Below are 20,969 nucleotides of genomic sequence, written 5' to 3'. Positions count from 1 at the left end.
CACTTCATTAAAGAATTCCTGAACTCTTCAATGTCATTTAAGTTTCCAAGATATTTCATTTGGGTGCAACTAACAAGTAGTTGCAGTGGGATTTTTATTCACTACACTAGAACTTGAAATGTAAATCACAAAGGTTTTGGTCTGATCCCCAATTTAGTCGGTTGTACCAGTTATTTTAGAATGGGGCCATGGAAATTTAAAAAAAAAAGAAAAAAAAAAAAAGAAATTCAATTTCTGCAGATGCCGTTATCTCCTCCGTCTGGTAGATGAGTGATTTGAACTAATTTTAAAACATTAAGGGGTTGACAGCACCTAATGAAACCATGGGGGGTGTTTTGTGCACTGCTTACAACGATAGGGAGTTTTTTGCACCTTTGCCCTTTAAAAAATTATTGACGAATTTTTTTGTTGGTGTCGGTCAACTCCGAAGATGTCAATAAATAAAATACTCCATCCCACGAAAAAATATTCTAAGATAGGGTGGTACGAATTTAAAAAAAAAATTGTATATTTATTTAGTGAATAGAGAAAGGACTCCACAAATTAAGAAAATTGAAAAAAAAATAACTAAGTTAATGAGTGGAGAAAAGGTCCCACGAGTTAGTGAGTGGAGAAAAGGACCACAAATAATTATTAAAAATAAATTAAAATATCTTTTTATGGACGGACCAGAATGACAAATTATGACATCTTTTTGTGGACGGATAGAATAACAAAATATTTGTCGATGAAGCCGTCTGTGATCACCGACAAACGTAAAAATCTGTATGCATATGTTAGCATCGGGTAAAGTACGATGTAAATCTGACGGTGATTCATTTTACCGATGAAAATTTTCATCGATATCCGACCAAAATAGTGCGGTGTAAGACACTAAAAAAATGAGTACAAAAACGATTTAAATTAATTTTATCAATTCACTTAACCTAACCGAAACCGATGAGTAATACAAACAGAACTGAACTAAAATCAAGAGTTCGATTTGGTTTTTCAATTTTTGTTCGATTTTGGTCGCCCTAATTAATTCTGAAGTCAAACATATTGGTTTCCATAATATACAAGAAATGAGAAGAGTTACAAATATGGAGTCACAAGATTTGAAGTTTACAGTACATTAAAACACATTGATTACATGTTTCATTATAGAAATATAGTCCATACAACATGTACGTATACAGATAAAACACTACTTGAGCTCAAATATACACACCAGGCCAGTTTTTCACATGGCTTTTTTGTCCCCTGTGATCCTTTCATCAGTCGTCGATCCTAGTCAATCCGAAGATGACTGCGATCGCGGCCATAACAGCCTACACAAAAGTAGAGACATTAATATACCATGTTAAAGTTCAAAGACTTGAAACATGTTAATTCCTAGACATAATCATGTTGGGAAGATTACTCTTCTCTACATTCATCGACTGATAAATGCACGTATGTATACACAAGAACCCTATTCTAACTAGGAAAGCCATAAATACTCAACAGTTACACCATATATACAAATCTATTTTTAACAAGTCAGTTGAGGATGATGAAGCTAATATTGAGCTACTTCAAAGCTTCACAAGACGTGTAGTTGAGCCCAGGCAAGGAGATCATAATTAAAATGGTTGTAGAAGGTTCTGCAACTAATATAGTTACCAATATTAAGCAAAGTAGATTATGGCACAGGAGATATCAATATGTACATCCATATGTTGAAGCCCACAAATTGGATTACCTACATATTATGCAAGCATAAATTGTTCATTGGCAGCCCATGATCATTCTAAGCCATGGAAAAGTCTTTATCTACGTCAATGTACCAATATCCCTTAACTTTTCTTTTTCCCTAAGTAACGATTAGCTATACATGATTTCCCTCGATTTCTGGCTGCAGTCCTTTCCTACCAAGTGTTCACTTTTGTTTATGGCCGATTGTATGCTTTTCAAAGCCCAGCATTTGACAATTTGAATGACTTGAATCCATGGGCAGTTGGGAGGGGTGGTATGACAATTCTTACTTGGAGATGGACATTGTTTTGGAGCTATGAATTATCCAGCTTATCCTAAAAAGGCTAATGCGAAATTATCAAATTTGTCCTCCAATTTATAACATCAAATTGAGTTTCCCCTAAATTCTAATATTGACATCATAACAAGTTCTGCAAGTTTCACAATAAATCAAGTTTCACGATAAATTTTTATGTTAGATAAGAATAAAGCTCTCATCCTACACATGGATCACAGATCTTGCCTATTTGATTCAACATTGTTGCCTGACATTGTTTTTTAATCATCACATGTGTGACTCGTAACTCTATGCGATGCATTAATATGAAGACGTTGGAGATATGGGTTGAGGGTAAGAGTAAGTGATGTTGCAGCCTCCAGTGGAGTTTCCAAAAAAGACAATAAAATAAAAAATTACCAGAAACTAGGTTAGCCGTTGCGCATCACATGTGCAATTAGGACTACCTACCCCTCAATTTTAAGGTGTATTTTGAGACAGACAAGTTGAATAGTGGGGTTTGCGGCAAAAGGGCAACCATATTTCATGCCCTTACATTGAAATTTTATTCATTGGGTCGAAGGAGTAAAGTCATGGGTCGATGCCTAGCAAACATGGAGAGACTCAAATGATCTTCCTGACAGATTATTCCTTCAGGCTTATGGGGCTCAAGGATGTAGTAAGGTCGTCATATGGAAATATGCCAGCGTCTTTAGAAATAGAAATAAGAAAGATTCTTCAAATATTAAAGCATACTCTCAGTGCGACAATAATAGAGGGCTAAAATTTATTTTGGTGTATCCAGAACAAACAGAGATTGCACGATCAACTTTGGAATTTGTCTCTTTGTTAGTAATGCATGGAGAATGAAATAAAACGACAGGGACAGAAACATTAAGATCAGATCCAGAACTTGTCAAGGCAGCACCCGGTAAAAGTAGCCCAACTTTGAAGTAGGTTGAGAACAATGAGAAGCTATAAATAAGAATACTTACAGCAATCGTGCAAGCAACATATCCTGGTTTCTCACGAGGGTCAATTCTGGAACAAATTAGAAGCAACGCAGCAACATACCATGGAATTCCAGCAAGGAAGAATCCAATTATGAACCTTCACAAAAACAGAGTAACTATATTACCAATAATTCAAAAACAGTAACTAGTTATTTAGAGGGCCCAAGCAACTTGGGGAAAAAAATAATAAAATAATGTTGTTATGAAGCTATGAGTTCTCAGCCTGACCATTCCTAACCAAAGGAAAAGAAAGAGATTAAGCAAGAAAATTCTTCCTATACAAATACATCAAGTTCAGCTGTATTAATTTTAGGTACGTAAACTCAGTCTCTAAAATATAAACTTAACAATCCATACATAAAATTGAAGAGGAAACTTTTCATATAAAGAAAACCCCAAGTTTTCACTTAAAAGAGGAAAGCAATGCATTAAAGCCATATTATAGGAGATCTAAACTCTATTACTAGAAACAACCAATGGAAAGATGGTTCTATAACTGAAGCTTACACAGCTCTCCTGTCTGCAAAAGAAAAGAAGCAATCGCCCGCCGAAGTTTCAAAGAACTACTAAAGTTTCTGATTCTTGATAGTGGTTTCTTTACTAGATTTTGATTCTTAAGGCTCTGCATCTAAGCAAGCAAAAGATCATTCGGAGAAGATCTCAATCAAGATTCATCCCAAGTAGCCAATAATGAACTTCTTACTAAGAGTAGCATTGCATCAAACATGTTAATTTCTAAAAGTATGGCTAAATTTGGAGTTCGCAAGCAGTTTCAGAGGTAATTGATTGATCAATAAGGAAAAGTTAACTCTTACAGGAACCAGCCAAGGCCAATTCCACAGCAAGGAAGTCGCTGCTCCCTTACAGGCCTTCCAGTTGCAACAGCAGCATAACCTTCATTCACACACAAATCTCTTTGAGTCAGCAAAATTAACTATACATACATACACCCCAGCAAATCGAATTGCTGCACAAAATCAAAGCTATACTCTTCCTTACCTTTCCACAATCAAAACATCAGATCATATTAATAAAAAACCAAAACCCAGATCTCATAATCAAATCTTTAGGTTCTCTATGCCCCTTAAACATACTTCCTTCCCCTATTGGGGGTAAAAAGATCTTACCTACTCTTCCATCCAAACGCCAACTACCAAAAACTTCAAAAAGCAAAAAGTCCCAAAATACAAACAAATATAGGATCCAAGTCCAACACTAGCAGCAACCCCTTGATCTCGACAAATTACACAGAAAGACACCAAATTTCTTGAAGGGTCGGTAGAAAAATAAGCATCTGACTGAGAAATACAAACAGATAGATATATACCTGGGACAGCTTGATAACCGTGAGCGTAATAGTGAGATTGCGGCGGAGGAGCACCGGAAAGGCCAGGCGGTGGAACAGGCTGGGGGAAGCCCATGGCCGGCGACGGAGGGTGGTTGGCTACGCCCTGGAATGTTCCGTACGGCGGCGGAGGTGGATGCTCATGGTGTTGATGATAGCCCTCTTTTTTCTCTTCACTCATGATTGATTGATCTTTCTATCTCACTTATGTGTATCTCCTTTCTTTGAGGAAATTCTGCTGAAAAGATTGAATCTTGAGCAAAGATTGAGTTTCGGAAAAATGAAATCCTTAATTCTGCGGGAAGAAAACGTTGGCGCTGATTGACTAACAGTGAGATGAGACGATAATGATGCTGTCGACGGACCAGTTGATGGAGATTATCATGTCTTTTTCATATATTTTTATATAATATATTTGTCAAATTCCCCAAGGCAAAACAGGTGGAAAATAAATGTGAAACACCTACAATTACAAAATAGGCTTAATGGTCTATGAATATATCAAATATATTCCATTTTTTATTTTTAACTTTATGTATTTTTTATTAAAATATACATAAATTTTTAATTATTTAAAATTTAATGTGAGAGATGAGACCAAAAATTTATTGCCCAATAACTTAACTGTATGGAGTCTAATGGACAATCTAAATGTACCTTTAAAAAGCTATTGACGTTATATTTTTAATGATACTTATATTGTTAGCTTTTGGTCATTGAAAATAATTGAAGAAAAAAAATGTAGAATTTCATTACATCAACATTCCTGCCAGTTTTCGACCATTTTCGAAGTGATCAAACCTCAATAATATAAGTATCATTAGAAATATAACGTCACATAAATTTTCAACGGTACGTTCGAATTTTCCATCGGACTCCAAACAATCAAGTTATTAGCCAACGAATTTTAGACTCAAATCAAATATTTTTTAAAAATAAAAATTTATATACAACTCCCTCCGTCCCACTAGAATAGACTCAATTCTTTTGGGCTCGAAGATTAAGAAACTCATTTTATAAAGAAAAAATGGTGTGATCCAAACCAATTAAATACATATTTATTCACTTAAAATGAAAAATGAGTATATTTTAGTGGGACATCTCAAAATGGAAAATGAGCTTATTAGAATGAGACGAATGGAGTATATTTTTTAACTAAAAAAATATATTTGATTAAAAATTAAGATTTAAATATAATTCGTATATTTATAGAAAATTAACCCTTACAAATATCCCAAACTATCCCATTTTCAGTTTAAAATATTTAGTACTCAACTCTTAAACAATATTCTATTAATATACATACTTTTAGGTTTGTATCTCAAAAAAAATATACATACTTTTGTGTCTAGAAAAATACATGCTTAAATTTTTGGTAAAAAATAAATTATCCGCTTTTAAAAATTAAAATATTAAAAATACATATTTTAGTACAAATATCTTGAGTAAATTTAGTATAATGAATATTATAAATATTCTCTCTCACACACACACACATATATGATGAAAAATATAGAATGGTATGCATATAATAATGGAATGCATGTTGAAGTTGCTTTTTTAAATTTATTATTGCATAAATAGATTTATAAAATGATTGAATTCAAATTTTTAATATGACCATGTTGAAATTGTTTTTATGAATTTACCATTACAACCACCCTTTGCTCTTTTTTCACAACAATTTTCGACATGATTGTGCTTATTCACTTACCAAAATTTTTGGGTTAATTGCACCAAATTACACGAATCTTAGTCATTTTTTCATTCTGTACATTAACTTTGAAATTTACAATTTTAATCATATGTTTTGCATGTATTTTAAATTTTTCTTAAAATTGAATTTTGACAGCCGGAAAGTTGACGTGTCATTGAAGATGACACGCGTATGTAACACATGTTAATACTTAAATCGACGTGGCGATGCCAAAACGACGTCGTTTTGATAGTGGTTGTTACAAAATGTCGTAGTTTAAACAACCACTACCAAAACGACGTCGTTTTGATAGTGGTTGTTTAAACTACGACATTTTGCTGAGGTACGACGTCGTTTGTCTTATAATCTCGAATTAAAGCCACAAATTAGGGTATTCTCATATTTAAAATTGTAAATTTAGGGCTTCCGCCATTTTCATCTCAAATTGAATGTCAAAATCTACAGCTTTCGCTTCATTGACTCTCAGGCAAAGAAGTCGAGAGCTTCGACGAATCTTCGGCGCCAAAACTAGACAAAATAAAAATTGGTTAGGCTAAATTAGATCCAAAATTGGATAAGGTTAGGGAGAGGAGGAGGAAGAGAGTGTGATTGGGGGATTTGATGAAACGACTACGTCGGCATCGGTGTCGAGGTCGTATCTGTCTAAAGCGTGGGATCGTATGGAAGAGGAAGAAAGGTCGGTGAAGAATCTGTTGATGGATTGGAGAATCCCAGCTTTCGGTAATGAAATGGAGCTCAAAGTTCATCTCAGATTCTGGGCTCAGTCTGTTGCTTCCACTGTGAGATGATGACGTGTGTGTGTGTGTGTTTGATCACTTTGGATTCTTAAATTTTTTCCACGGTTGGTTTTTTATGAGAAGCAATTATAATAAGAAAATGTTGTTATAAAGTTTATACGTGTAAAATTAGAATAAAAGTGATCATTCTAAATAGTTGAACCTAATTTCATCAATTGAAACAAAACGACGTTGTTTACCCCTAAAAAAAACGACGTCGTTTCATGAATCAGTCGGTGAAATAAGTGGCACATTTTCGGCTGTCACATAGGATCCACATCAGCATCAAATTGGGGAAAATTCAATTTCAAGGAATATTAATTGAAACACATGTAAAGTTCATAATTAAAATTGTAAATTTTAAAATTCATGTGAAGAATGAAAAAGTGACTAAAGTTTGTGTATTTTTTATAGATATAGATATAGACTTGAAAAGTGACTAAAATTCAAGCGTTTCGCGGTTTCTGCGCTGTGTGTCGGCGGCGGTCTTGGTTCGCTCTTTTGTGGCGGCTGTCTCCTCTGCTTTTCTTTGTTTTTCATGGTCTTGGTTTTTGTTTTGTTTCTCTTGCTTCTTGTTCTCGGAGAGTGAGCCGGGTTTTCTAGGGACGATGGTTCGACCGGAGTCTCTGAGGTTGTTCCTCTCCCACTTTTTATCAGGTTTTGTTGTTCTTCTTTTTTAGACGGGTACTCTTTTTTCTTTTTTAGGTTTTTCCCTTCGGATTTACATTTAAGAGGTTTTAATGAGGCCCGGCTCTTAGTCTGCGTCTATGCTCTCAAGGGTTTAGGTTCTTTACGCTGTTTTTCATTTTTAATAAAATTTCTATTTCAGCAGCCCCAATATAATTATCAAAACATTGGGATATGAAATGAAAATAAATTTTTCTGTATATATGTCTGTACCGTACAAAGACGAACGAACGTAGGTATAAGTGAAATAAATACGATAAATTATCAATAGAGCGTCTGGCTCAATTAGTAGACCGCGTGATTTTTAACCATGAGGTTGTGGGTTTGATTCCCACAAACAGTATTTTTGCCAATTTTTTAACATGGTCCGATTCAATTTGTCTCGTTCGATTTGTAAATATTTTAATGTTTTTTAAATTTTTATTTCTGTAATTTTTTATTTTTATTTTTGCCCAGACCCTTCTCAGCCCATTCGAAAATATCATTAGCATGCATTGAAAGTGTCATTTGTGATATTATAAAATATATCATTTACGAAGTGTCATTTGTATATATTAAAAGTATCATTTTTTATTATTAAAAGTATTATTTGTAATGTATCATTTGCAAAGTATCATTTCTCGGCTCATTTGAAAGTATCATTTCTCATTTGAAAATATTATTTATATACATTAAAAGTGTCATTTGTAATATAGTACCATTTATTTTGATAAAAAATATCACTTAATTTTATAAAAAATATCATTTACGAAGTATTATTTGCATATATTAAAAGTATCATATTCTATTATTGAAAATGACATTTGTAATATACCATTTGCTTTTAATCATTTGTCATTTATTTTTATAAAAGCAAATGATACATTACAAAGAAATGATATTTTTAATGCATGAGAAATATATTTTTGAATGAGATGAGAATGATCTAGACATAATAATAATAATAATAATAATAATAATAATAATAATAATAATAATAATAATAATAATAATAATAATAATAATAACAACAACAACAACAACAACAACAACAAACAAACAAACAAATCGGGCAAATCAAACCGAATCGAACCAAATTAGAGAATTGGTGAAAATGCTACATGTGAGAATCAAACCCGCTTCCTCGTGGCTAAAAGTCGCGCAATAAACCAACTGAGTTAAATCGGCGGAGAGATCAGGGCACCAATTAGGATCATAGTAGTAGGGGTTGTGTGGATCCATGGAAATTGTAGAGGATGAAAGAAATTGAAAGAGGAAGAAAGAAGATTGTAGAGGAAGAAAATGTGGTAGGGAGAAAGAGAAAAGAATGATTTTTGAAGAGGAGAAGGGAAAAAAAAAATTGAACGGTCAAGGGACCGAATTCCAAGAAAATGCAATAGCCCAAAAAATTTCAAAATTCGAAAATTCATTTTTTTTAAATTAAGGCGCGTGCAAAGCACGTGCCAATTCTCTCTCTCGCTCGTGTATACTCGAAGGATCGAGCAGGCCTCAAGTAAGGCCCCCCGCAACACCCTACTCGAGTGCAACGCTCTATTCGAGTAAGCGTTCGAGTAGGAGCGTTGCGGGTGCTCTTATTGTTTATAAACCAGCTCAAATGATATTAGAGTCAAAGTATCAAAATATTCATTCTTATATAGCACAAATAAAAAATGTTCACTCAGATAAAAAAATAAAAAAAAAAATAACCAATTTTTGTGAAAAAACTTTAAAATTCACGTCATCTTCTTCGTGAATTCACGTCATCTGATTTGTCTCTTCTCTTTGTCTACTCTCTTCTCTCACTCTCTTCATGAATTCGGCGCTGAAAATTTGATCCGTCTCTTCTTTCTCTCTCTACTCACTTCTCTTCATCTCTTCATGAATTCATGCGCTGAAAATCTGATATCTTCTTCTCTCTCTCTACTATCTTGTTGGGAATCTTGTGGAATATCCTAATCCTTATTTTGATGATATATACCAAAATTCATAGGTCGTATTTGTAATAGACTAGAATTGTTTTGAACTCAAGTGTTAGAGTTCGATTCTAGTTTAGCTTGCGGTGTCGAAGACTGAAGACTGAAGAACGAAGGACTGAAGACTGCAGATACCAACTGAAGTATCAGTTGAAGAATCAGTTAGGAACTGATTACTTAATGCGCGCAATGGACTGATATTAAAGTCAAGTATCAGTTGAACATTCCTCCTAGGACTGATCTTCCAACGTTCAGAGGAAGCCACGTACTCACAAAGTACAGCCGCATTAAATGCAGAGATCTTAGGATCTTATCTCTGCAGAGGTCATTCCTATCTGGTGGTTACTTTTCAGAGACGTCACATCTCCTGTCCATCAAGAGAGCCGTTTCCACCCAGACAAGGAACCTCGAAGATTGAAGCCTCAGCCCAAATTCGAATTGCTCTCCAACGGAAGAAATCTTGATGATGTTCTACGCCAACGGATCTATTCAAGAGTTCTCCTACAAATAGCGCTCGAGGATCACTTCAACCTTCACCGATTCAACGACATAAGCTGAAGCTCTGCCGAAATTGCTACTCAGCCTAAAGCTTAACCTCCCCAAAGCTTGAATCGAAGAAGAGAATTCCAAAGCCAAAATCAGTCACTGCTGATTACATATATTCTCTTAGACCTTAGGCGAACCTCTGTTTACCCAGAAGCCAAAGGTCAAACTTGCTTCAAAGAACTTGTTCTTTGTAGCATAGTTGGCACTCGTTCAAACCTCCCCCCCAAAAGAGTGTTTGAGTGATTCAGAGTTCAGGAAGGTACTCTGACTCTGAGTGAGAAGTCTTAACACGGGTTGTGCTGAGCAGAGAAATCCGACGCGAGTGAAGCGTGGGTACTGAAGAAGGGTTTTCTTCAGTGGTACGGTTGTGTGCACCCGGCAAGCACACGGTTTGGTTTGCAGTGCACCTGTTAAGCACTTGCGGAGTGGATTGTTGGTCTGATCAACCGACCGTGGATGTAGGAAAGGATTTTTCCGAACTACGTAAAAGTCTCTGTGTTGTTTACAGCTTTCAGTTTTACATTCTTACTTGTGTTATTTCAATTGATAAACTGAACACTGATTAACTGCAAAGAGAAACCTAAAGACCAACAACGTGCTCCACCGAGGCTATTGCGAAACTAAGTTTAATTTCCGTTGCGTATGATATCAGTCTGACTGATCTATCTTGTGATAGTCAGGAAGAGTGTTATCATCTCTGTTTTAGCAAACCCGACTGAAGCCTTTATTTGCATCAGTTAAGATAACTCTTTACTGAAGAGCTTTCAGTATCAGTCGTCAACCCTGTTTGGTCAAAACTGTTTTCAGTAAAACAGGAGTCTGTGTTTGCGTGTAAAGTTTCGTTTTGATCTCTGACTGAGATCCCTCTGATTGAGGAAGTTGTAAAAATAGCCCATAGGTGTATTCTCCCTCCCCCATACACCTATTCGAGACCCTCAGAACCTAACAATTGGTATCAGAGCAGGTTGTTCGCAAGAACACTCTGTGTCTGATTAGGTTCTAATTGAACTAGATCCTTTTTCTTAAAGGTCTCGAAAAAGTTCTCTTTTTGTTTTGTGCTTGCTATCTGTTCTATCTGGGCGCCGTTATTTGTAGTCTAAGAAGAGATCCAATTTTAATAAATAAATAAAAAGAGATACAAATATCACTTCTTTTTGGGAAAATGAATTGTGTAGGATGCTTTCAAAATACTTGAAATTATGTGCTATTAAATTATTGTGAAAGTGAAATTTGCCTTGTAAATGTTGTTCACAATAAGCTCGATTAATTCACATTTGAATCGATAGTATTAATTGTGAATTTAAGTTTTAAAGCTCGAATTCACAACTATTTGTCTTGGTCGTGAATTCGAGTTTTAAAATTAAAATTTACAACTCAAATATAAATTGATTGTAAATTTAAGTTTTAAAGCTATAATTCATAATTAGAAATAGTCTTAATTATGAATTCGAGTTTTAAATCTAGAATTCACAACTAAAAATAGTCTTGATTGTAAAATCGAATTCAAAAACTCGAATTCACAATTTCAAATTTAGATAAGTTTTGAATTGTTTATGTGAAAGATAAAATGATAAGTGTGATTAATTTTTAAATTTTTTATTTTAATGAATAATTTTTATTTTTATTATTTTAATTTAGACATTTTTGAAGTCTACTCAATATTATGCCTAATTAAAACAATCTATTTCATCCGTATATGAATTCAATTCAACCTATACTGCTCATGATTATATCTGCAGTCGTGCTACACCCTAGGTATAAACAGCGTGGATTCTATCATAGTAATTATTAAAATATTGGTTTAATAAATAAATCAAAGTTAAATGCACAAATTACTCCTCATCATACACCTTAAACGATCATAAATTATTAATTTTAAATTTATTTATTTTATAATTGTTATATCGAATTAAAGATTTTTTCATAATCTTTAATTTAATATTCATATTAAATATTTTTTTATGAATTGAAGTTAACGATCTTTGAATAAAATTAAAATAGAAATAAAGTAAAAAATTGGGGGAAGAAGTGAGAGGAGAAAGAAATTTGGAGGTAAAAAAAAAATTGGACTACTATATATAGATTGATTGATGAAATTGTACCGCTCGACACAGGAAGAGGAATTAGCCGCACCGTACCCCAAATTTCTCTCTCAATTTTCGTCGTTTTTTCTATTTAAGTGTTGCCGGTAAATTGACGGAGTTGAGCTATATATAAACAGGGATTTTCTACAGGTACATAATCTCCGATTCTTTTACAATCTGGGGTTTGTTATCAGTAGCCAGAACTATTTCCTGATTTCGGTAGCTCAAATTATGAATTGCTAAGCAACTGGAATTTACTTTGCTGTCTAAATTTTGGCATACTGGAAGACCCGGTTGATTGAATTTTGGTTTCGGCACGGAAAATAGAGGTTTATGCTTCTGGGCGACTTTCGGATGGTGGGAGATATATAAACTTGAGCAATGAGTTCTTTAGCTTCTTCGCTGAGTTTCGGTTCAAGTGTGAATACTGCAATTTCTTTTTGCAATTTTGATAGTCGTGTGTGTTTAGTTAGGAGGGTTCGTTTTCGGAGAAATGGGAGTACTCTAAGGAAGTATGGTGGCGTTTGTAAACATTTCGTGACAACTAATTACATCGCGGAACAAGGGACTTCTATATCTCTCGATTCTACGTATAGAGATAGTAAAGGCGAGGCTGATGATTCGTTTCTTATAGGAGCTCCCAAGCCAGTTTTGAAATCAGGGTCCAAGGTTGATCTCCTCCTGAGTATGGCCTGGGATGAAAAGAAACGTGGTGGGAATTCGGATGATGAGACTATGAGTGATAAGGAGAAGGAGAGAAGTAGAGTGATTGAGTCACTAGGTGAAGTGTTGGAGAAGGCGGAGAAACTCGAAACTAGTAAGAAGGTTAGTTTCTCTGTTGACAAACCTCCAGCAGATGAGGGAGCTGACCAAAAGAATTTAACACCAATTAAATCAGTGCGAAGCTCGAGTGGCAAGTCTAAGACTTTGAAGAGTGTCTGGAGGAAGGGTAATCCGGTGGCTACTGTGGAAAAATTTAAACATGAACCTCAAGGATCGATTGGCTCAAAAACTGTTGCTCGCCTAAGACCCTCTCAGCCACCTCAGAAAATAGAACCAAAGATACAAACGAGACCGTCTGTTGCTGCTCCTCCTATCAGAAAACCTGTAATCTTGAAAAAGTCATCTGTTAGCAGTCAAACTGATTTGGGACCCGAATCTAAACAGCGGAAGCCAATATTAATTGACAAATTTGCGGCTAAGAAGCCAGTGGTTGATCCTCTGATTGCTCAAGCGGTCTTAGCCCCTCCAAAGCCAGGGAAGAACCCTGCAACTGCCAAGTTTAGAGATGACTATAGAAAGAAGGGAGGTCCATCAGGAGGACCTCGCAGACGTATGGTTTATGAAAAAGATGATATTCCTGATGAGGATACGTCTGAACTTAATGTTTCCATTCCTGGTGCTGCTACTACTCGAAAAGGTAGAAAATGGAGTAAAGCGAGTCGGAAGGCTGCTAGACTCCAGGCAGCCAGAGATGCTGCACCCATTCAGGTGGAAATAATGGAAGTTGGTGAAGATGGAATGTTAACTGAAGAGTTGGCATACAACTTGGCCATCAGCGAAGGGGAAATTCTTGGGTATTTGTATGCAAAGGGAATAAGGCCTGATGGTGTGCAAAAGCTGAGCAAAGAGATGGTGAAGATGATATGTAAAGAGTACGAGGTGGAAGTCATTAGTGCTGCCCCTGTCAGAGTTGAGGAAATGGCAAAAAAGAAGGAAATTCTTGATGAAGATGATTTAGATAAACTAGAATATAGACCTCCTGTGTTGACTATAATGGGGCATGTTGATCATGGCAAGGTTAACTATTTTGTTGGTTGGTTAATAAACTGTGTGATTCCTTGCAAGCTCCAACTGACACATTTGTTCCCTTGTGCAGACGACACTTTTGGATTATATAAGGAAAAGTAAGGTATGAATTCTACTTCAGCTTTAAATACTACAATTACTTTAAATTCATTTGGATAGCATCCTTTTTCAATTGGGTATGGCTTTGACAAGGCACTGCTCTAACCGGCTTATGTGCCTAGATTAGGACTCCCGCAGCCTGCCAATTAGTAAACCATACTGATTTTAACTGGTCACTGCTTATTGACTATTGGGCTACAGTATAGTTACTAACTTAGATCTCATTTATAACATGTAGCTGGAAGGAATTTAATTATACTTCTATATGTTTAGGTTGCAGCAGCTGAAGCTGGTGGGATTACACAAGGAATTGGAGCTTATAAGGTTCAAGTTCCAATTGATGGGAAGACTCAAACGTGTGTGTTTCTAGATACTCCTGGACATGAGGTAAAGTTCGTTAGAATATCATCATACTTTTTGGTGGTTTTTCTGCATAGTCTTTACAATACTTTGAGAAGAGTGTCTCAGGCGATTCAGAAATCATTGTTCATCAGTAAAATTTAAATGTTGATGATCATTGAGTCCTTGTGAAAGCTACATCTTCGTTGAACATCTTCCAGGCATTTGGAGCAATGAGGGCACGTGGAGCTAGAGTGACAGACATTGCTGTCATTGTGGTTGCAGCTGATGATGGGCTCCAACCTCAAACAAATGAGGCAATTGCTCATGCCAAGGCAGCCGGGGTGCCAATTGTTGTAGCTATAAATAAGGTATCTTCAAATTGACAGTATTGATCAGTTCTGATTTTACCATTTGTTTTGGTGGAGCTCTGATTTCTTTTTCTAATCAATGTAGATAGATAAGGATGGAGCTAATCCAGATCGAGTTGTTCAGGATCTGTCTTCAGTTGGCCTGATGCCGGAAGAATGGGGTGGTGATATACCAATGGTTAAGGTGACAAAACTATTAACTTTGTAATCGATTTGCAGTTTTAAGATAAAATAATACTTGGTTCTATGGTGATAGAGTTCTCATGGAGTGTTCTGTAACAGATAAGTGCTCTTAAAGGGGAGAATGTCGATGAATTGCTTGAAACAATCATGCTTGTTGCTGAGGTAGCTTCCAGTTATACTGATTATTAGTATGACTATATACATGGTTGACATATATATTTTACTTGCTCACTTTTTAGGGCCTGAAGACCTGAGGTTCTACTTGGTGAAAATATTGTCGATTTTGGATTTAGTTGTTTATGCCGTTAATTTGTTATGTCCGAGTTAATTCTCAGTTTCTGCATCAATTTTCTATTTCAAGTTGCAAGAATTGAAGGCAAATCCACATAGAAATGCTAAAGGAACAGCCATTGAAGCTGGTCTTGATAAATCCAAGGGGCCTGTAGCTACTTTCATTGTGCAAAATGGAACACTCAGAAGAGGGGATATAGTAGTTTGTGGTGAAGCATTTGGGAAGGTCTGTGTATGAAACCAAAGATCTTGTGTGCTTTCTTCGTTTATCTCCTATGCTGAAAGATTCCTTGTTTGCGAATGTTAGGTGCGGGCTCTATTTGATGATAACGGAAAGCAAGATGATGAAGCAGGGCCCTCTATTCCAGTACAGGTATATTGATGGTTATAAATGTTATTAGGGAAGATATACAACCCCATATTATAAAATGTAATAATCTACCATGCATACAATGTTCTTGTTAGTTATAGTAGGAATTCATCTGTAGTTGAAATTTCTTCTAATCTCCAAAACGAATGGTCATCAACTTAATTATGCTTTCAGAAGACAATATCTTCAGAACTCCTTAAGATGCAACCAATAATAATCCATGGTAGGCTGGTCCAATTGAGAAATATTTTCCTAGACACTTTGAGTAAGCAAGCTTAAGCTAGCTTTCTTATGAGATTGCTTCTTTCCACCCTACCTCTCTACTAATTAAATTTAACCATTATCTTCTAGTGATTGGCCTTATTCAGGATTAATTATTCTGTTGTTTTGAATTTCAAAACAGTATATGGAAAATTATCACTATTAGCTGACTCTAGCAACCTTTTTGAACTTTGGATAGTTAACTTTGTTATAATTTGATTATATTACCTAATCATATTTTACATTAGCAAAAAATATCGTTCTTTCATCTATTAGTATGTAATTGCAGATTGCACTAGAATAAAAAATCAAATTTAGTGGACTCACAAACTCTTTGCTCAAGTTTTAATTTCATGAACTCTCCTCTCTTTCTCAATCTATATGCTATAATTTTTTTACTGTGATGCTCCGCATCACTTTGGCAGGTAATAGGATTGAATAATGTTCCTTCAGCTGGTGATGAGTTTGAGGTTGTTGGCTCCCTTGCTGTTGCTCGAGAAAAGGCAGAGTCACGAGCAGAGTATTTGAGAAATGAACGTATAACAGAAAAGGCAGGGGATGGAAAAGTTACTCTTTCTTCTTTTGCTTCTGCTGTTTCAGCAGGAAAAAGTGCTGGATTAGATTTGCACCAACTCAATATCATACTGAAGGTTGAAGTTCAGGTATGTACATGCTTTAAGACCTTGTGTATGTAGTAAAAGATGTTTATTGCATGAGTCCTGGATAAATTCACAGTAATAGAATCTCTATTGGTGTGAGATTTCTATGATATTCATTCATAATACTGCGAGTTAGCATCTATTCATCTTTGGATTGGATTTTGCTCATTGAATGATGCACGCATATAACTTTTCTCCTTAATAATGATCTTTGGAAGTGCAATAAGAAAACACTTTTGTTTGAAAACTAATGTAAACTAGTGCAAAGACCTCACTCTGTCTTGTGCCTTAAGATTATGTCATTCTGTAGTTTTTTCTTTTTAGCTTGGTGTCATCTGTAGGTATAGCACCAACTTAATATGTAATCTGGCCAGAAATTTTACTCTTATGCATATTAGCCATGGGATACACTCCTTAGACTGTGATTGTGTTGCCTTGGATGGTACACACTGTTGAAGTTTAGCTGCTTTTAAAGCATTCTTAAAGGCAATGAATAACGTCATGTAGCTCAAGATCAATGAATTTTTCCTTGGATGGACGAAAACAAAATGGTTGCATGAGGTTTTCGTAAGTCCCTAAAATGAGTTTTATGAGATCTTTAGCTGTTTTAGTTTAACTGAGGTTGATGCGCTATTGATTATTTAAACATTGGGTAAATCTAATTAGGTTAATATTTAGTACCTCCCATCTTAGTTCAAGGTTATGCGTTCAATGATCTGAATACCTACTTATTTAATGGTTTATTTTTTAATCCTATGTTGCTCATTTATTTAACAAATGCTAGTTATTTATAATTATGCGAGTTGTTTCAAATGTGTCGTGTCAGTTACTGGGTGGCTCCTGTGTATTGGAACATATTAGGATCATCCTAGATATTTCTTCCCTACGTCTTAATCAGTTTTTTACTCATATGCTGTTAGCTCAGCTGCATAACTTTGCTTCCAGTATCAGAGCCCCAGTTCAAGTAAGAAAATCATTAATGGAGAAGATAAACAAAATGCATCTAAACTTTCATATATTTGGTAATACTCCCTTGCACCAATTTAGTATATTTGTAATGATATGCAAGTGATTGTGCATCGTTGCATTGTTGCTCAATGGTGTCATTTGACGTTAGCTCTGCAATTAAAGCAATCCTCAATGATGACTAGGGATCCATAGAGGCTGTGAGACAAGCCCTGCAGGTGCTTCCTCAAGACAACATCACTCTCAAGTTCCTACTGCAAGCGACTGGGGATGTCAGCACTAGTGATGTTGACCTTGCTGTGGCTAGCAAAGCTATTATTTTTGGATTTAATGTCAGAGCACCTGGCTCAGTCAAAAAGTATGCGGATAACAGAAATGTTGAAGTTCGGCTTTACAAAGTTATCTATGAACTTATTGATGATGTGCGGAAAGCAATGGAGGGACTCTTGGACTCTGTTGAGGTAAACCACTTCTTTTAACAAGCGTTATCTGGCTGTCAGCGATTCTATCTTCAAAAAGACTGAAAAGCTCAACATTTTTTGTGTATGGGTACCTCGGCGATCTTGTGAGATTTGTATCATCATTGATCTTTCTTTATAGTTTTTAACTTTTGACATTTCCTACTGTCCTACATGGCCAAACTGGAATTCATGTGTAGGAAAAATTGAAGAGAGATTTTAGCAGCTTAGCAGCTTATAATGACTTAGAGTTTTAGTTCTTTTCTTCCCCCATTGATTGTTTATTTAATAAAAACATAAGTTTGACTGGATGCACACACAAAGAAGCAAGCCTAGTTTTGTTGAGTGGAAAGACTGAGGTTGAGGAATATTTGAATGAAATGCATTAAGAATCTTGTTACTACTCAAGTTCAAAATTCTGCATCTCGTGTGCAAGTGGGGGAGTTTTATTGCACATGGATGTTATTGTTATCATTGGTTAAGAATTAAAAGTTAATGGTGCTTTTTCATTGGCAGGAACAACTGCCAATAGGCTCTGCAGAAGTAAGAGCTGTATTTAGTAGTGGCAGTGGCCGTGTTGCTGGATGCATGGTGACAGAGGGAAAGGTTGTGAAAGACTGTGGAATCCGTGTACTGAGAAAAGGAAAAGAAGTTCATGTTGGTGTTCTTGGTTCCTTGAAACGGGTCAAGGAGATGGTGAAAGAGGTAATTTTTGGAGTTTCCTCGCCAATTATCACTTCTTAACATTTGCCTGTGATTGAATATGAAATTAAACGTCATCAGGTGTATGCATTAGCTATATTTCTCTAGACTGAATGCCTTGATAGTAGAAAACAAGATGATCTGGATATCAGATAGATGAAAAACTGAGCTTGTTCACTACATGCTAACACCTGAATTTGTTGTTGCATAGCTTCCTTGGGTCAGATTATATTTACCAAAAATGTTTAAATTGTCAGACTGAAAACAGATCAATTCAAAGGTAATGTTGCTTTGAACAATGTTCCATTGTTTTTAGGATAATATTACAGCTTTATTTTCCAGTTCAAATACTGGTTTGAAGCAAAAATGTTTTCTCAATCACATTTGTTTCTCCTGGCTGCTTCAGTGACCCTTTGCGTGTTAAGTTGGACGCAGTAGAAAAGATTGACCTGTGTCATTGAATTTAATTGGGAAACGAGTGAGTTGGTGAGAATTATTTAACCATCTAAAGTCTGAGATTCTCATCATAAGTGAGGACCAGATTTGAGTTGCAGTAGACTGAGTCAGCCATGATCGTAGTGACTCTCACGTCACTGTAATTTTCATAATCTTTTTACGCACAAATGCAACTCTTGACTTTGACTGTGCTTCTCACAGATGATCCCTTTATAATTTCCCAGGTAAATGCTGGACTAGAGTGTGGAGTTGGAAGTGATGACTTCACTGATTGGGAGGTTGGGGATGCGATTGAGGCCTTTAATACAGTGCAGAAGAGAAGAACACTTGAAGAGGCATCAGCCTCAATGTCAGCTGCGTTAGAAGATGTCAGGATACAACTTTAGTTAGGACATCAATATATAATATGCGGCCCCTCACAATGGTTCGAGGAATTTGACTTGTGCGTGGCGAGGATCAGTCCAATTGTGCTTCCATATTATGACACCTTCTCAATAGCATTGTTGCCTTAATGCCGTTCCACTGTAAATAATTAGGTATGTCACAATCCCAATCTTTTTTTTTTTGTTATTGTTTTTGTTTTGTTAGGTTAAATGTGTATTTAAGTTGAGAAAACTACAGAAATTACACAACCACATGTATGATGGCCCATGTAATAGATTCACTTGGAAAAAAAGAAAAAGCTAATCCGTTACATTGTGACATGAAGCAAATATTTCCCCACTTGCCAATTGTCATCTACCATCCATTTACTAAGATTCTTTTTATAAAATCTTAGTTATATATGTACCATCCATTTACTGCTTCTAAATTGTTCGTTTGAACTCTTATGGTGTTTTGAATTCGATTGGGGCTTATGTAACATTACCATTTTCATTCAAGAAACTACTAGCTCAGGTTGCCTGGCTCAGAAGGCATGTTTCTGTATATGAGAGAAATAAAAGAAGGCATGTTTCTGTATATGAGATTTTATTCGGAAAAAAAAATTGTGTAAAAAAATAATTGTGAGCATGAAGCCTCTCATTCTCACATGCCATAAAAAAAACAAGCTGTGAGATTAGAAGCAAAGAAAAAATGGGCTTAGCCTTACTCTTCTCCTTCCTCGATTGATGGTGCTGATGCATAAGCTTCATCCTCCAAAATGGTGTGTAGAATTTCGAGACGAGGGTGGTGCTTAGCCAGATAGATGAACTTTGGTGGAGCTACCTCATTGTGAGTTAGTAGAAATGAGAAGGATTGATGTTGTGCTTATATATACAAGTGACCCAATAGTCCTAATCTTGTATTCAATGCTTCAACGAACAAACAGAAAGTCTGTGATCACAAACACCACAGCTGTCCCCATTCGCATTAAATGTTTCTTCCACTTTTGTTCATATCCATTGCAAGGATGTTGCTTTGCATAAATGTTTTCTACCTTTCTTTTTTTTGTTATAGGGAAGAGATAAACTTTTGTACGATAATTTGGTCGATTAGACAAAGTTTGGTGATATCTATGTTATGATCATTCTATGTCTCTTGGATGGATTACTGATGTTGGACCATTATATGTGAAATGACAAGTTGAAGTCGTAATACAAATATGTGTTTTGGATAGTAGATCTTGTTTGGATCATCATGATTTGGCAGAAAGAAGTGAAGCGTATTGATGATTTTTGTGGATGATGGTGCACAGAGCAGATATTCAAGCTCAAAGAATTCACAACAATGGACGCCTTTGGAAACAAGTGAAACAACACCTCCTCTTGCGCATTTGGGACGCACCCATAAAATGGGATGATATACTTCAAATTCATTTTTGATATATATACATACATCCACATAATTCCATATTTTTAACCCAAACTTTCTATAATCAATTAACTTACATAATGATTCTAAAAAGAACTACA

The 20,969-nt window shown here is 35.6% G+C and overlaps 2 protein-coding genes across 3 annotated transcripts; one reads left to right on the top strand and one right to left on the bottom strand.

The window, feature by feature from the left end:
* Positions 1 to 1,027: 1,027 nt before the first annotated feature.
* On the bottom strand, positions 1,028 to 4,819 carry LOC131026462 (60S ribosomal protein L18a-like protein). Of its 2 annotated transcripts, XM_057956338.1 has the most exons (4): positions 4,334 to 4,819; positions 3,822 to 3,900; positions 2,989 to 3,103; positions 1,028 to 1,310 (listed from the first exon to the last, which is right to left on the bottom strand). In XM_057956338.1, the coding sequence occupies exons 1-4, from the start codon at positions 4,530 to 4,532 to the stop codon at positions 1,257 to 1,259; spliced, it is 447 nt and encodes a 148-aa protein (XP_057812321.1). In that variant the 5' UTR covers positions 4,533 to 4,819; the 3' UTR covers positions 1,028 to 1,256. The 2 variants fall into 2 exon arrangements, with proteins under 2 accessions (XP_057812321.1, XP_057812320.1); XM_057956337.1 differs by having other exon boundaries at positions 1,028 to 3,103; positions 4,334 to 4,817.
* Positions 4,820 to 12,128: 7,309 nt separating this feature from the next.
* Positions 12,129 to 19,888, top strand: LOC131026461 (translation initiation factor IF-2, chloroplastic-like). Its single transcript, XM_057956335.1, has 12 exons — positions 12,129 to 13,913; positions 13,993 to 14,025; positions 14,295 to 14,408; positions 14,582 to 14,731; positions 14,817 to 14,915; positions 15,014 to 15,076; positions 15,276 to 15,431; positions 15,513 to 15,578; positions 16,262 to 16,498; positions 17,647 to 17,922; positions 18,436 to 18,624; positions 19,302 to 19,888. Exons 1-12 carry the CDS (start codon positions 12,495 to 12,497, stop codon positions 19,461 to 19,463), a joined length of 2,964 nt encoding a protein of 987 aa, XP_057812318.1. The 5' UTR covers positions 12,129 to 12,494; the 3' UTR covers positions 19,464 to 19,888.
* The last annotated feature ends 1,081 nt before the right edge of the window (positions 19,889 to 20,969 follow it).

This window comes from Salvia miltiorrhiza, chromosome 5 (assembly GCF_028751815.1).
Source record: "Salvia miltiorrhiza cultivar Shanhuang (shh) chromosome 5, IMPLAD_Smil_shh, whole genome shotgun sequence".
Classification (NCBI taxonomy): Eukaryota; Viridiplantae; Streptophyta; class Magnoliopsida; order Lamiales; family Lamiaceae; genus Salvia; species Salvia miltiorrhiza.
This window is presented reverse-complemented; position numbering and strand designations above follow the sequence as displayed.